This window comes from Trichechus manatus, unplaced genomic scaffold, assembly GCF_000243295.1.
Source record: "Trichechus manatus latirostris isolate Lorelei unplaced genomic scaffold, TriManLat1.0 scaffold00064, whole genome shotgun sequence".
NCBI classification, from domain to species: Eukaryota; Metazoa; Chordata; class Mammalia; order Sirenia; family Trichechidae; genus Trichechus; species Trichechus manatus.
Window position 1 is genome coordinate 8528652 of NW_004444000.1, and position 15805 is coordinate 8544456.

Consider the following 15805-nt stretch of genomic DNA (forward strand, 5'->3'; position numbering starts at 1 on the left):
TTTCCCTAACCCCTTACATTCTCATCTTTGTTTTAAAGTAAGTTGACAGTTTGGTTTCATATAGGAGATTCTTTAAAGGAGTGCAGTACTTACCAGTGGTATTTTTATTTTTTGAGCCAATCTGTTGTTTAGCTACAAGGTCACCTCAGGGGTTAGTTTTGGTTCAAGGTTTGAAGCCCCTTGCAAGCTTTTAAGACCCCAAACACTACTCACCAAACAGGATGGAGAACTTAACTCTATGAACGTTACGCCAGTTGACTGAGATGTCCCAGGAGTCTGTGGTCCTAATTCAGAAGGACATCTTGATGAAAACCAGGGACTCCGTGTAGTAAGGTTCAGAATACATCTCAAAACATGAGGCAGGAAAATATCTAGTCAGATTGGTCATAAGGAAGAATAAAAAGTATTAAATTTAGAAATAACAAAAAGAAAAAGGTTTATTCCAAACATAAAATTAAAAATGTTAATTACCAGTGATAATAAAGTAGTAATGTAGCACATTACAGATCAGCATTTATAAATATTAAATGAGCATTAAACATGTAAGCATTTCTTTGCTTTTATAGGTACAACTCTTTTATGGGTTCATTTGATACTCATATGGTTTAGAAGCCCATTTATCTTAAACACCCTTATCAGTTTTATAGCTGTGGCTTTATACTTTAAATACAAACGTTACTTTAGTTGTACTTACTTTATTTGCATATGATCTTTATGATAGAGGAGCACCATGGTAAAACTAATCTTTGTTATTTAAGCACACTGAAATAATTTTCTTAAAATAACATATTCATAATCACCTGAGACTTTTTAATTGAAATATAACATTATCGAGGTTATTCAGCAAATTCTGTTTTCACAGTTTTGAAAATGTCAATATTATTATTTATTGAATTATAATTTATATTAAAAAAATGCACAATTCTTAGACCAAAGTTAATTAGTGGTTAACGGGGCAGGGAGGAGGGGGGGAGGAGGGGGAAGGAGGAATTCAGGAGGCACTGCTTCTGTTAAGGGTGATGGAAGTATCTGGAAATGGGCAGTGGTGATGGTGGCATAACCTGATGAACGTAATTAATGTCACTGAATTGTGCACGTAAAAAATGTTGAAATGGCAAATGTTTTGTTTCATGTGTATTTTTACCACAATAAAAAATAAAAGAAAACAAAAAATGCATGATTCTTAAGTGTTCATTGTAGTAAGTTTTGACAGTTTGTTCTACCCCTGTACACTTGGTGAACATCTGTGGGAATGATTAATGGGTGGATGTAGACTCTGTGAGAGATGTGCCTGGGGTTTCAGTTTTTACTCTAGTCCACATGGAGTCAATCAACGTTCGACTGGTTTCTCCTTCCCGAACAATAGAGATACTATTTCCAGCACTCAAAAATTTCCGCTTACACTCTTTTCAGTGAATTCTCTCCTTAGACCGTAACCACTTTCTGACTTCTGACATCATAAGTCTTGTCTGTTTTATTTCTAATATCTATCTCATCTATCTGTCCAGTAATTTATCATACGTATTTCTAAAGGTCTTATATAGTTACCCAGATATTTACCCTTTCTCATACTCTATTCTGTCTTATAGACCTAGTGCTTTATCTGTCACCATTTCAACTTGTTTTAGCATTTCTTGTAGGCCTCATCTGTAGGAGACAAATTCTTCCAGCTTTTGTCATCTGAAAATGTCTTTGTGTTGCTTTTATTTCTGAAGACTATTTTCACTGTATGTTGAATTGAGAATCTTTTCTTTCAGCACTATAAAGATGTTTTCTGATCATCTTTTGTCCTGTTGTTCTTGATGAGAAATCAGCTGTCATTTGTATATTTGTTCCCGTGTATGTAATATGTCATTTTCCTATTCCTGCTTAGAATATTTTTCTCTTCATCTTTGGTGTTCAACAGTTTGATTATGATATGTCTAGTAGCTTGGTAAAGTAGAGGGTCAGTGAAAAAGAGGAAGACCCTCCATGAGATGGATTAACACAGTGGCTGCAACAACGGGCTGAAGCATAGCGACCACTGTGAGGATGGCACAGGACGGGGCAGTCTTCCATTCTCTTGCTCATAGGGTCACTGTGAATCGGAAGCGACTTGAGGGCAGCTAAGAACAACAGCAGTACTGATTCCTTGTTATTTATTCTGTATGGGATTTAATGAGTTTATCAAATCTGTGGGTTGATATCTTTTGTCAATTTTGAAAAGTTCTCATCTGGCATCTCATGAAATATTTCTTCTGCCCTGTTCTTATCTCTTTCTGGAACTCCAGTTATTCACATGATTGAATGCTTGATATTGTCCTAGAGATCTCAAATGGACTACTTTTTTTTTTTTAAAGCCTTTTTTTTTCCTCTTTGTATTTCCGTTTGGATACTTCTTATTGACCTGTTTTAAAGCTTTCTGATTTTTTCATTTGCTGTGTCCAGTTTGCTGTTAATATCTGATATCATATTTTTTATTTCTAGCATTCCATTTTGAATTTTTTTATAGTTTCCATCTCTGCTGAAATTCTCCATCTGTTCATGCATGTGGGGTTTACCTTTTCAAATAAACCTTCAGAATTTATCTTGTAGTTATTTTACATTCTTTTCTTAAAATTTCTCATCTCCTTCTGTTGACCATAGACTGCATTTTTTTTACTTCTTTGTGTGTTTTGTAAGTTTTGTGTGTGTTTTGTCAGATGTTATATCTAAGATAGCAGAGACTACCTTTGCAGGTGGTCTTTATCTCCAGGAAAGGGCCCAGGCCCATCCTTTTCCTAGTCTGCTACGTTGGGGAGCTGAAGTAAGCTGGCCTGTAGTTGATACAGGTCTGGACTTTGTGTCAGCGTTAGTTTGGTTCAGTTTTTCACAACCTTTAGATATCTTGAGGGTAAGGTCCGAACTTTCCTTTCAGCCAGGAAATCGGAAAACTAGTGAGATGATAAAGATCTCTTTGTGCTTTACCACTGAGCCACCAGTTTTCCAAACTAAGGGAGCATTCTCCCTCTTTCTGCTTTACAGTCTGGTTGCTACTTCTTTTTGCTTTTCAGTCTTTTCCCCAGGTTTCTGCTTTTCAGGAGACCTCTTCTCCCTTCTGCCTTACCCCAGACCTGGGCAGGTAGCTGCCTTATACTCTGTGAAGGCCTGACATGCCTCGGTGACATTTCTCTCTGCTTTCCTGTGCTGCCCTCAGCCTTCAATTGTTGAATGTCCTGAGTGCCTCAGAGATTTCTCTCAGTTCTACTCTGTCTCAGCTTTCCTGCCCTCTCCCCATCTACAGAGGTCAGCCGCCTTGTACTTGGGGATCATCTTTCTCAGTTCTCCTGCTCTTCCGCCAGCCTTTGGTGTACTACCCCTGTACACTTGGTGAGCACTTGTGGGAATACTTGATTACTGAGTATAGACTCTCTTTGTGACAGGTGTGCCTTAAGATTTTGGTTTTTCACTCTAGTCTACATTGAATCATTCAAAGTTGACTGGTTTCTCCTTCCCCTGTCTAAGGCAGGTTCTTTATCCTCCTGCAGCTTTGCCAGGAATCTGAACACATCCAAGAGTCTGTTCTCCCTCGTGAACACCCTGTCACTTTCTGCAACTTAGTTCATTTAGGTTTCTTTGCACTCTTAATTTTTTTTAAATTGTGCTTTAGGTGAAAGTTTACAGCTCTAGTTAGTTTCTCATACAAACATTTATACACACATTGTTACGTGTCCTAGTTGCTGTCCGTGTAATGTGACAGCACACTCCTCCTTTCCACCTTGGATTTCCCATGTCCATTCAACCAGCTTTGACCCTCTCTGCCTACTCATCTCCCCTCTGGACAGGAGCTGCCCGTTTACTTTCGTGTATCTACTTGAACTAAGAAGTGCCCTCTTCATGAGTATCATTTTATGTCTTACAGTACAGTCTGTTCTTTGTCTGAAGAGTTGGCTTTAGGAATGGTTATAGTTCTGGGTTAACAGAGAGTCCAGGGGCCATGTCTTCTGGGGTTCCTACAGTCTCAGTCAGACCATTAAGTCTGTTCTTTTTACTAGAATTTGAGTTTTACTCCCCACTTTTCTCCTGCTCCATCAGGGACTCTCTGTTGTGTTCCCTGTCAGGGCAGTCATTGGTGATAGCCGGGCACCATCTAGTTCTTCTGGTCTCAGGCTGATGGAGTTTCTGGTTTATGTGGTCCTTTCTGTCTCTTGGGCTAATATTTTCCTTGTGTCTTTGGTATTCTTCATTTTTCTTTGCTCCAGGTGGGTTGAGACCAATTGATGCATCTTAGAGGGCCGCCCACTAGCTTTTAAGACCTCAGACGCCACTCGCCAAAGTAGGATGCAGAGTATTTTCTTAATAAACTTTGTTACGCCAGATTACCTAGATGTCCCCTGAAACCGTGGTCCCCAGACCCCTGCTCCTGCTACTCTGTCCCTCGAAGTATTTGGTTGTATTCAGGAAACTTCTTAACTTTTGGTTTAGTCCAGTTGTTCTGACTTTCCCGTATTGTGTGTGTCCTTCCCTTCACCTAAGATAATTCTTGCCTACTATCTATTTAGTGAATACCTTCTCCCTCCTTCCCTACCCTTGTAACCATCAAAAAATGTTTTCTTCTGTGTTTAAACCTTTTCTTGAGTTCTTATAATAGTGATCTCATACAATATTTGTCCTTTTGCAACTGACTAATGCCTCCTAGATTCATGCATGTTAAGAGATGTTTGCAGATTCATCCTTGTTCTTTATCGTTGGATAATATTCCATTGTGTGAATATACCATCATTTGTTTATCCATTCCTCTGTTGATGGGCACCTAGGTTGTTTCCATCTGTTTGCTATTGTGAACAGTGCTGCAGTGAACATGGGTGTGCATGTATCTATTCATGTGATAGCTCTTATTTCTCTGGGATATATTCCAAGGAGTGGGATTGCTGAATTGTATGGTGATTCCATTTCTAGCTTTTTAAGGAAGGGCCAAATTGATTTCCAAAGTGGTTGTACCATTTTATGTTTCCACCAGCAGTGTATAAGTGTTCCAGTCTGTCCACAACCTCTCCAACATTTTTTATTTTGTGTTTTTTAGATTAACACTAGCCTTGTTTGGGTGAGACGGTATGTTATTATAGGTTTGATTTGCGTTTCTCTAATGGCTAATGATTGTGAGCATTTCTTCATGTATCTGGTAGCCACCTAAATGTCTTCTTTGGTGAAGTGCCTGTTCATATCCTTTGCCCTTTGTTTAATTGGCTTATTTGCGTTTTTGTGGTTGAAGTTTTACAGTATCTTATAGATTTTATAGATTAGACCCTGATCAGATACGTTGTAGCCAAAACTTTTTTCCCAGTCTGTAGGTTGTCTTTTGAGTCTTTTGGTGAAGTCTTTTGATGAGTGTGTTTGATTTTTAGGAGCTCCCAGTTATGTAGTTTCTTTTCCAGTGTTTATGCATTGTTGGTTATGTTTTGTATTCTGTTTATGCCCAGCATTAAGACTCCTAGTGTCCCTATTTTTTCTTCCATGGTCTTTATCGTTTTTGATTTTATATTTAGGTCTCTGATCCATTTTGAGTTAGTTTTTGTGCATGGTGTTAGGTATGGGCCTTGTTTTATATTTTTGCAGATGGAGATCCAGTTATGCCAGTACCATTTGTTAAAGAGACTGTCTTTTCCCCAATCAATGGACTTTGGGCCTTTGTCAAATACCAGCTGCTCATAGGTAGATGAATTTACATCTGGATTCTCAATTCTGTTCTGTTGGTCTGTGTATCTGTTGTTGTACCAGTACCAGGTTGTTTTGACTACTGTGGCAGTATAATAGGTTCCGAAATCAGGTACTGTGAGGCCTCCCACTTTGTTCTTCTTCAGTACTGCTTTATTTTGGTAGGGCCTCTTCCCTTTCCATATGAAGTTGGTGATTTGTTTCTCCATCTCATTAAAAAATGTTGGAATTTGGATTGGGATTCCACTGTATCTGTAGATCACTTTGGGCAGAATTGACATTTTCACAATGTTGAGTCTTCCTATCCATGAGCAAGGTATGTTTTTCCATTTATGCAGGTCTCTTGGTTTCTTGCAGTAGTGTCTTGTAGTTTTCATTGTATAGGTCTTTTACATCTCTGGTTAGATTTATTCCTAAGTCTTTTATCTTCTTGGGGGCTGTTGTAAATGGTAATGATTTGGTGATTTCCTCTTGGAACCTCTCTTTGTTGTTGTAGAGGAATCCAACTGATTTTTGTATGTTTATCTTGTCTCCTGAAACTTTGCTGAAATAGTCTATTATTTCGAGTATTTTTCTTGTGGATTGCTTGGGGTTTTTTGAGTATAAGATCATATCATCTGCAAACCAGAGATACTTTTACTTCTTCCTTACCAATTTAGATGCCGTTTATTTTCTTTTCTAGCCTGATTGCTCTGGCTAAGACTTCCAGGACAATGTTGAAACAGAGTGGTGATAAAGGGCATCCTTGTCTGGTTCCAGTTCTCAAGGGGAATGACTCTCTCCATTTAGGATGTAGTTGGCTGTTGGCTTTGTATAAATGCCCTTTATTATGTTGAGGAATTTCCCTTCTGTTCCTATTTTGCTGAAAGTTTTTATCATGAATGTGTGTTGGACTTTGTCAAATGCCTTTTCTGCATCAATTGATAAGATCATGTGGTTCTTGTCTTTTGTTTTATTTATGTGATGGGTTCTGTTGATTGTTTTTCTAATGTTGAACCATCCCTGCATACCTGGCATGAATCCCACTTGTGTTCATGGTGAATTATTTTTTTGGTATGTTGTTGAATTGTATTGGCTAGAATTTTGTTGAGGACTTTTGCGTCTATGTTCGTGAGGGATATTGGTCTGTAATTTACTTTTTTTGTGGTGTCTTTACCTAGTTTTGGTTTCAGTGTTATGCTGGCTTCTATGCTCTGAAATACGTTTAATAGTAGTGATGTTAACTCTTCTCTGAAAGCTTGGTAGAATTCTCCAGTCAAGTCATCAGGGTCAGGGAGTTTTTTGTTTGGAGTTTTTAAATTACCTTTTCAATCTCTTCTTTTGTTATAGGTTTATTTAGTTGTTCTACCTTTGTCTGTGTTAGTTGAGATAGGTAGTGAGTTTCTAGAAATTTGTCCATTTCCTCTAGGTTTTCAAATTTGTTAGAGTACAGTTTTTCTTAGTATTCTGTTATGATTCTTTTAATTTCAGTTGCGTCTATTGTGATATTGCCCATCTCATTTCTTATTCAGGTTATTTGCTTCCTCTCCTGTTTTTCTTTTGTCTGTTTGGCCAGTGGTTTATCAATTTTGTTGATCTTTTTTAAGAAAGAACCAGCTTTTTGGTCTTGTTAACTCTTTGAAGTGTTTTTCTATTCTCGATTTCAGAAGTGTTTTTCTATTCTCGATTTCATTTCATTCTGCTCTAATTTTTATTATTTCCTTTCTTCTGGTACCGGAGGGCTTCTTTTGCTGCTCTCTTTCTATTTTTTTGAGTTGTAGGGTTAATATTTTGATTTTGGCCCTTTCTTCTTTTTGGATGCGTGCATTTATTGCTATAAATTGACCTCTGAGCACTGCTTTTGCTGTGTCCCAAAGTTTCTGGTAGGATGTGTTTTCATTCTCGTTGGATTCTGTGAATTTCTTTATTCCATCCTTAATTTCTCCTGTCACCCAGTGATGTTTGAGCAAGGTGTTGTTTAGTTTCCATTTGTTTGATTTTTTTTCCCTTGCTTTTCCAGTTATTGATTTTTATTTTTATTGCATTATGGTCAGAAAAGATGCTTTGTAATATTTCAGCGTTTTGAATTCTGTTAAGGCTTGCTTTGTGGCCTAATATGTGGTCTATTCTGGAGAATATTCCATGTGCATTGGAAAAGAAAGTATAGTTGGCCGCTGTTGGTTGGAGTATTCTGTATATGTCTGTGAGATCAAGTTGTTTGATTGTCACGTTTAGATCTTCTGTGTCTTTAGTGAGCTTCTTTCTGGATGTTCTGCCTTTCACTGAAAGTGGTGTGTTGAAGTCTACCATTATTGTGGAGCTGTCTATTTCTCTTTTCAATGCTGTTAGAGTTTGTTTTATGTATTTAGGAGCTCTGATGTTGGGTGCGTAAATATTTATTATGGTCATGTCCTCCTGGTGTATTGACCCGTTAATCATTACATAGTGTCCTTCTTTATTCTTTTTTTGGTGGATTTTACTTTAAAGTTAATTTTGTCAGAGATTAATATTGCCACTCTTGCTCTTTTTTGATTGTTGTTTGCTTTATTTTCTTTTCCCCAGCCTTTGAGTTTTAGTTTGTTTGTGTCTTTAAGTCTAAGGTGTGTCTCTTGTAGGCAGCATATAGACAGATCATGTTTTTTAAACCATTCTGCCACTCTCTGTCTCTTTATTGGTGCATTTTGTCCATTTACATTCAACGAAATTATTGATAGGTATGAGTTTAGTGCTGCCGTTTTGATGTATTTTTTATGTGTTGTTGACAGTTTTCTTTCTTCTACTTTATTTTCTGTGCTGAGTTGTTTTTCTTTATATATTTTCTTTTTGTCTTTTCCCTGTTCATTTCGTATTTGGTGAGTGTTTGTGTTTTTCTTTTTTTTGTTTTTGGATGTGTAGGATTGTTAGTTTCTTCTGTAGTTAACTTAATATTTACTCCTGTTTTTCTAAATTTAAACCAGCCTTTTATTTCTTTACATCGCCTTGACTTCCTCTTCATATGAAACGTTTTTGACTTTTTTTAGTCACTCTGTTTTGTTTTAATGTTATCATGTTTTACCTATTGATGTCTTTGTTTCCCTATTTTCTGTTTTTCCGCTTTGATTTCGTTTTGTGACTTCCCTATCTGGGTTGATAATCTGATTGCTCTGTCCTCTGTGTTCTAGTCTTGGGTTGTTATCTGATGTTACTGATTTTCTAACTGGAGGACTCCTTTTAGTATTTCTTGTAATTTTGGTTTGGTTTTTACAAATTCCCTAAACTTATATTTATCTGGAAATGCCCTATTTTCGCCATATTTGAGATACAGTTTTGCTGGGTATATAATTCTTGGCTGGTAATTTTTGTCATTCAAGGCTTTGTATATGTCATCCCATTGCCTTCTTGCCAGCATGGTTTCTGCTGAGTAGTCCGAGCTTAGTCTTACTGACTCTCCTTTGTAGATGACTTTTCATTTCTCCCTAGCAGCTCTTAAAATTCTCTCTTTATCTTTGATTTTGGCAAGTTTGATTATAATAGGTCTTGGTGACTTTCTTTCGGGATCTGCCTTGTGTAAGTTTTGATGAGCTTCTAGGATAGATACCATCCTTCTCATCTTTCACAATATCAGGGAAGTTTTATGCCAAAAAAATCTTCAACAATTTTGTCTGTATTCTGATTCCCCCCTCCTTTTCTGGTACTCTATAATCACTCATAGGTTATTCCTCTAGCTACAGTCCCACATAATTCTTAGCGTTTCTTCCTTTTTTAAATGGCTTTACCTGATTTTTCTGCAAATAATTTGGTGTCAAGTGCTTTATCTTCAGTCTCACTAATTCTGACTTCCATTGCCTCAATTCTGTTCCTACTACTTCCTGTTGAGTTGTCTAATTCTGAAATTTTATTGTTAAAATTTTATATTTCTATTTACTGTCTCTGTATGGATTCTTGCAGCCTGTTAAATTTGTCATTATGCTCTTGAATAACCTTCTTAATTTCCTGTATTTCTTTTCCTTGTGTTCCTTGGCTTGTGCTATGTTTTGCCTGATCTCCTTGCTGATTTCTTGAAGAGTTTTGCATATTAATCTTTTGAATTCTACCTCTGGTAATTCCAGTAAGTTCTTTCCTCCAGAAGGTTTTTTACTTCATTGTTTTGGTGGCTTGGTGAAGCCTTCATAGTCTGCCTCTTACGTGATTTGATATTGACTGTTGCCTCTGAGCCATCAGTAAGTTATTATAGTTATTCTATGTTTTCTTACTGTGTCCTAGCTTCTTGTTTTGTTTTGTTTTGATATGGTCATATAGGCTGGTCTGTGAGCTAGCTTGATTATTGGCGTCTTTGAAGCTCTCACGTCCTGTCTCTAGGTGGCTAGAGCTGTTACTAGGTATGTGAGCCCAGTAGTCCATTTACTTTTCTTGTGTGGGTTCAGCTCAGTTGTCGAGGTTGTCAGTTACCAAGTGTGTGGTGCAGGCTCTCTCCTACAGTCCTAGACAGGCAGGTGTAATTGGAGTAGGCACAGGTATCTGGCTGCAGTAGGGGGTCATGCGTTGATCAATACAGGGGGCTGACTGCTGCCTCTGAGTGTCTGGGTGGAAGGCGTGTCTCTGTTCCCCAGAGCATGTAGGTGGGTGGATTTTGCAGCCAGACTATGGGCACCCAGTGCTGTTGGCTGTAAGGACTGGGAGTCCCCACTTATTCTTGGACCCCTGTCACACTTGGCTCAGTGGAGTAGGTGGAGCCATCAGTCCTTAGGCCCTTGATGTGTGTAGGTGAGGACGCTGCTTAATGGGCAGGACGGTGTCAAATGTCATGAATCTACCACTCGCCTTATAGCAGATATAGATGAAAATAGACTTCAGGTATTAACCCTGGTATATACTGTGCTAATGAGGGCCTGCGCTGTTGAAATGGGTCCACACAGGTCTATGCAGGGGTTAAAGGCATTCAAAGTCCATGGATCCCTTATGCTTGTGCCTAGGTAAAGGAACTGTGCCTGCCCTGAGTTTTTTGGCTCATGGGAGCTGGCAGATTATTTTTTTTTTGTTTTTTATTTTGTTCCCTCTCCAAGGCCGAGAGAATGGCTCAGGCTGTGTGCCCAGGGAGCGCAGCAATCTCTGAAGCCACACCAGGACTGGAGCAGAGCGGGGAGGGAGCAGGTAAATGAGAGAGGTATTTCCCAAAAGGGAAGTTTTTTTTTTTGGGATCCACACAGTAGGTTAGACACTTGTACTTACCTTTTGCTGATCAAGCGCCGTTTCTTGCTGGTTCTGGAGGTTTGAGCTGACTCTCCTGCTTGCTCTCTGCCGATGTGGAAAACGCGTCCCAGGCACCACTGCTTGCCTCACCACTTGGACCAGTGGATCCTGCGTGCAGGGTGCCCTTTGCCACTGGGTACTAGCAACTCCTCACTGCTTCTGAACTGTCTCTCCCTTCCCCTGTCGCTCAGTCCAGTTCCTCAACTTTGGCTTTGATTTTAAGGGCTCCTAGATTGTCATATATAATTGATTCACTTGTTTTTTTGGGTCTTTGTTCTAAGAGGGACCACCGGAAGCATCTGACTACTCTGCCATCTTGGCCTCGCCTCCTATCAGAAAGTTTTAAGAAATATTTCTAGTGATATTGCATTCATAAATAGAGAATATGTCTTCATCAGCCTTGTGTTTCTTATAATGTTAAGTATAATAGTAGATAACATTTATTAAGTACTTACTGAATGCCAGGTACCTTGGAGAACACTTTACATACATTATCTCTTTTAATACTTACCAACCTGAGAATAAGTATTTTTATTATCATTATCGTCAACCCGGTTCCTCATAACAGATTAAGTGTGTAGCTGAAGTTTGCATAGCCAGTTGATGACACTTTTGAACTTAAGCTTGCCTGTCTGTAGTACCTGTTTGTAGTATAAATGAGTGAAGCAAGTACAGTATAAGAAAAATAAAGCAATTAGCATGATGAATAACAGTCAACACTCAGCCTCGATGCTGGCGGAAAGAATAAAGGGATTGGGGACTGTCTGTTGCAGTCTTTTAGAGAGTGCAGGTCTCATTGAAAAGTGACAGTCATTTCTCAGCTCCAGTCAGTTGTTGCCCATGTGAGAATTGGGCCCAATATTCCAGATTTTGAAATTTTTTAATAGAAGCCAGAAAACTTCTAAATTTTGATTGTTGGCTCAAATAAAAGTAAAATCATAAAATCCATTGTGCAGACCCACAAGATGAGTCTGATATAAAACATGTCTGCATGATAAACATGGCCTCTGTGCAGCCGGTCTGCGATCTCTGTAATGAGTCTGTAAGAGTCTGAGCTGTTAGACCACTGTATTGTGCTGTCTCTCAGTGCCTGGTTAGTGCCTCCTTTCACATACGTAAATTAAAGAGTCGAACACTTTCTCTTGAATAAATGTGTTTTATTTATTGGTGCTGTGTATTTGTACCAAGTTAGGTACAGGTTACAGAGACAATTCTTAGGAATGTAGTTTTCTGAGATCGTGAATTCTTCTCTTATATACCTTGAGCAATAGAGTTCTAATATAAGACATATCTTGTATTAAGTTGATATGAGGGTCTGTTTCAGTTATTGTTTAATACTTAGTTTATTCTTGTTCTTTAACCATGATTTTCTCTCCTTCTTCTATGATATAGCTCTCACTTTCAGAGGAACAGAATGAAGTAACAAGAAATGGCTGTGAGTCTAAAGAGCTGGTCTACCTCGTACAGATTGCTTGTCAGGTAATTTTCTGGGTGTATTCTCCAGTTCACAGAAATTTAATAATAATGATTTTGAATAATAAATTCCTTTCTATAATATATTTCTCACATTGGCTAATGGATTGTAATCCATAGAATGATGCTTACACAATATTGAAATGTAATCGGACTATGAATGTCTGTTGTAAGAATGTAAATGTTATACTTCTAAAAAAAAGAAATAAATGTGTTCATACAATAATATGTGGAATGCACAGTTTAACATTGCAACTTGCCTATTTTCTCTTTGCGTTTCTAGAAAGTTCCTAAGGCTTTGGATACTTGTGAGTGAGTAACAGTGACGGCAGTAACACAAATGTTTCATTTTATTCTTCGCAGTTGTATTGACATTTCTATATGTACTCATAGTTAAAAGAATCAGTTTAGTACACTTAGTTTGGATAGGTATTTAATTTTAAAAATTAAGTGAATATCTAAATTGTAAGAGTGAAAAATAGGTATCATTAATCATAAGATTTAATGAGTCAGCTATTAGTTACATAATATTAAAAAAGAGTAGACTAAGTTATCTTTGCCTGGAGGTGTTCACTTTTTCTGATCAAGACAATAACTACCTCTGTGGTGTAACAAAAGAATATGTGTATGTTTTTGAAGCTTAGAACTTCTTGACTCTTAGCTATTAGAACTTTTTTTTCTTGATAGGTAAATTTAAAATAGTGTTTTTCTTTTATTTATTTTTTGTTTATTGTAGTTTAAGTGAAAGTTTACATTTCAAGTTAGTCTCTTATACAAAAATTTATACATACATTGTTATGTGACCCTAATTGCTCTCCCTGTACTGTGACAGCACACTCCTCCTTTCCACCCTTGATTTCTGTTAGAACTTTTTGGAGGGTAATTATCATGATTTGCCTTTAATGAGGTTGAAAATGTGTTATTCGTAGCATTGATTATTTCCTCCATCATGTAAGCACTTCCTATAGTTCTGTTGTTTATTCCACGTTCATTGGTCTGCTACGTGTTACTGAATTCGTCATTGTAAAACACGTGTTTTGGAGGAAAGTTTTCTTCTGTACAAAGCTTTTAGTTTTCTTTTGTTTGGGGAGAGGGTGAAGAAGGGCATTAATATTTTTTTCTCAAAAAGTAGTATTCATGTACCAGAAGTTAAAAATTAAGTAATCTGGAAAAATCTAAGACTTAAATGGGAAATACTTAAAGTTTTTAGTTCTGATGACTTTTTAAGGAAAACCTTTTAGTATTAAGTGAGGTGTCAGAATATGGGATTGGAATTTGAATTTACCTCATATATAAATCAGATAAATTCGATTCCCTTTCTAAGACGGCCAAAGCCACATACTGTTTATACATGTTTGACTGTAGGTCATCTCAGTTCTTTTCAGGAAGTAGGCAGGTTTCAATCACTGAGTGTCTGGTAGTATTTCAAAAAATGTTTCTATTTGGTGAGTTAGTTTTTAAGAGATAATATCAAGTGATTTTATGATATACTATCATGAGTAGATGAATATAAACCATACATTCTTTATCTAGAGAACTTGGCTGGTATATCAGGAATAAATTATAATTAATCCCTCTACAACCTACCACACTTTAGCATTTCCCCTTTTCACCGTTAATTTCCATTTGCTCTAAGAGTGCACATATTTTTATTCTCATAAGCAAATCATAATGTCGAAGATGCGTGTGCTGTTTTTAAAAATGACCTTCAAAAGGCAAGGAGAGTATTTTGGGTACCATACATTAGAATGTATAATTGTTACTTAATTGTACTTCCATCCCATGTATTAGTGACCTAGATAGTTAGGCTATTTCCTGCTTGTAAACAGCTTGTGAAACTGCTGAAAAAAATTTAGACTACTTGATGTACTATGTATTACATCACAGTGGTAATTTACTGTCTATTTATAGTAGGCACCTCTTCTCTGCTTCACTGTAAATAACCTTGTCATCGTTGATGTGTTCCTACGGCCTTCTCTCTATATCCTTGCAATGTATGTCAGCCATAAACCATATTAAACCAGAATTACCAGTTTTTATAACTCAGAGAGACTCACAATCAATTCTAATTGTGCAGATGAGGAAACTGAAACAGGAATTTCTGAAGTGGCTTTCTTAAGCTGTATGGAATCTTTGTTGTTGTTAGGTGCTGTTGAGTTGATTTCGACTCATTGTGACCCCGTGTGACAAGGGCAGAACTGCACCGTAGGGTTTTCTAGGCTGTAATCTTTACAGGAGCAGACTGCCAGGTCTTTCTTCCGCAGAGCCCCTGGGTGCATTCAAACCGGTAACCTTTCCATTAGCAGTTGAGCGCTAAACAGTTGTGCCACCAGGGCTGCTATGGAATCTTAGTAGAACCAAAACCAAACTCGTTGCTGTCGGGTTGATTCCTGACTGCACCTTCTTCTGCATCCCCATGGAATTATCAATCTAGAACAGATTTGAGAGATTGCTTAGTCTTCAGGTAAGATCACCATTACATACTGATATAGTCTACCTGTTGTAAAAGCTATTTATTCACATATTTCATAATATCTGTGCTGATTTCTAATTTTTAATAATGTACACTTGATGTTCTTATTTCACCACAATTTTTGGTCCTTCATGGAACCCTATTTTACTTATTCAGTTATCTTAGAAGAGGACAAATTAAACAGCTGTGATGTTTTTCTTTCTCTAGGTTAGGCGATACTGGTTCCTGTACAGCTTCAACCTTTTCATTGTATCTATGCCTCTACCCTCCAGAGTTTTTATTTCTTTTTAAACTGTGAGCCCAGAAATGTAAACCATATCTTTTATAATGAATAGATTCAAATTCGTTACTTATGAATTTGACCAATTGTGAGTCTGGCACACTAATAGGTATTAAGACATGCAGTATCTCATTTAATTCTTACAACAGCTCTGTGAGGCAAATAGTTCGGTTTCTGTTTTACAGATGATGAAGTTAAGACTGAGGAATGTTAATTATATTCCTTAAGGTCATAACATTAAAGAGAAGGACGAGGATTTGAACTCAAGTCTAGTGTTTTCTTCTGCTTTTCTGCCATTTTCTAATCCAATTTGTGCTTGATTGGGTACTCTAAAATCAGCAGGCATATCCCAGATGTTAATAACAAATAAAGAAATGTGCTCAAACTGACAAAGAGAGTTTGTTTCAAGGCCTAGATAGCATATGTACACGTATATATATAAATACGTATGTGTGTTGTGTGTGTGTGTTGTTGTTAGGTGCTGTCGCGTCGGTTCTGACTCATAGTGACGCTGTAAGACAGAGTAGAACTGCCGCATAGGGTTTCCAAGGAGTGGCTGGTGAATTTGAACTGCTGACCTTTTGGTTAGCAGCCGAGCTCTTAACCACTGTCATGGATTGAATTATGTCCCCCAGAAAATGTGTGTATCAGTTTGGCTGGGCCATGATTCCCAGTATTGTGTGGTTGTCCTCCATTTT

At 37.5% G+C, this 15805-nt stretch overlaps 1 protein-coding gene across 2 annotated transcripts in view; it reads left to right on the plus strand.

Annotated features, from left to right (window-relative positions):
- ARHGAP32 (Rho GTPase activating protein 32) overlaps positions 1-15805 on the plus strand; it is a 301914-nt gene that overhangs the window by 115609 nt on the left and 170500 nt on the right. For both annotated transcript variants that reach the window (XM_012556402.2, XM_004379330.2), the window contains one exon: positions 12274-12360. In XM_012556402.2, the coding sequence (XP_012411856.2) occupies positions 12274-12360 (87 nt within the window). The remainder of the gene's footprint in view (positions 1-12273; positions 12361-15805) is intronic.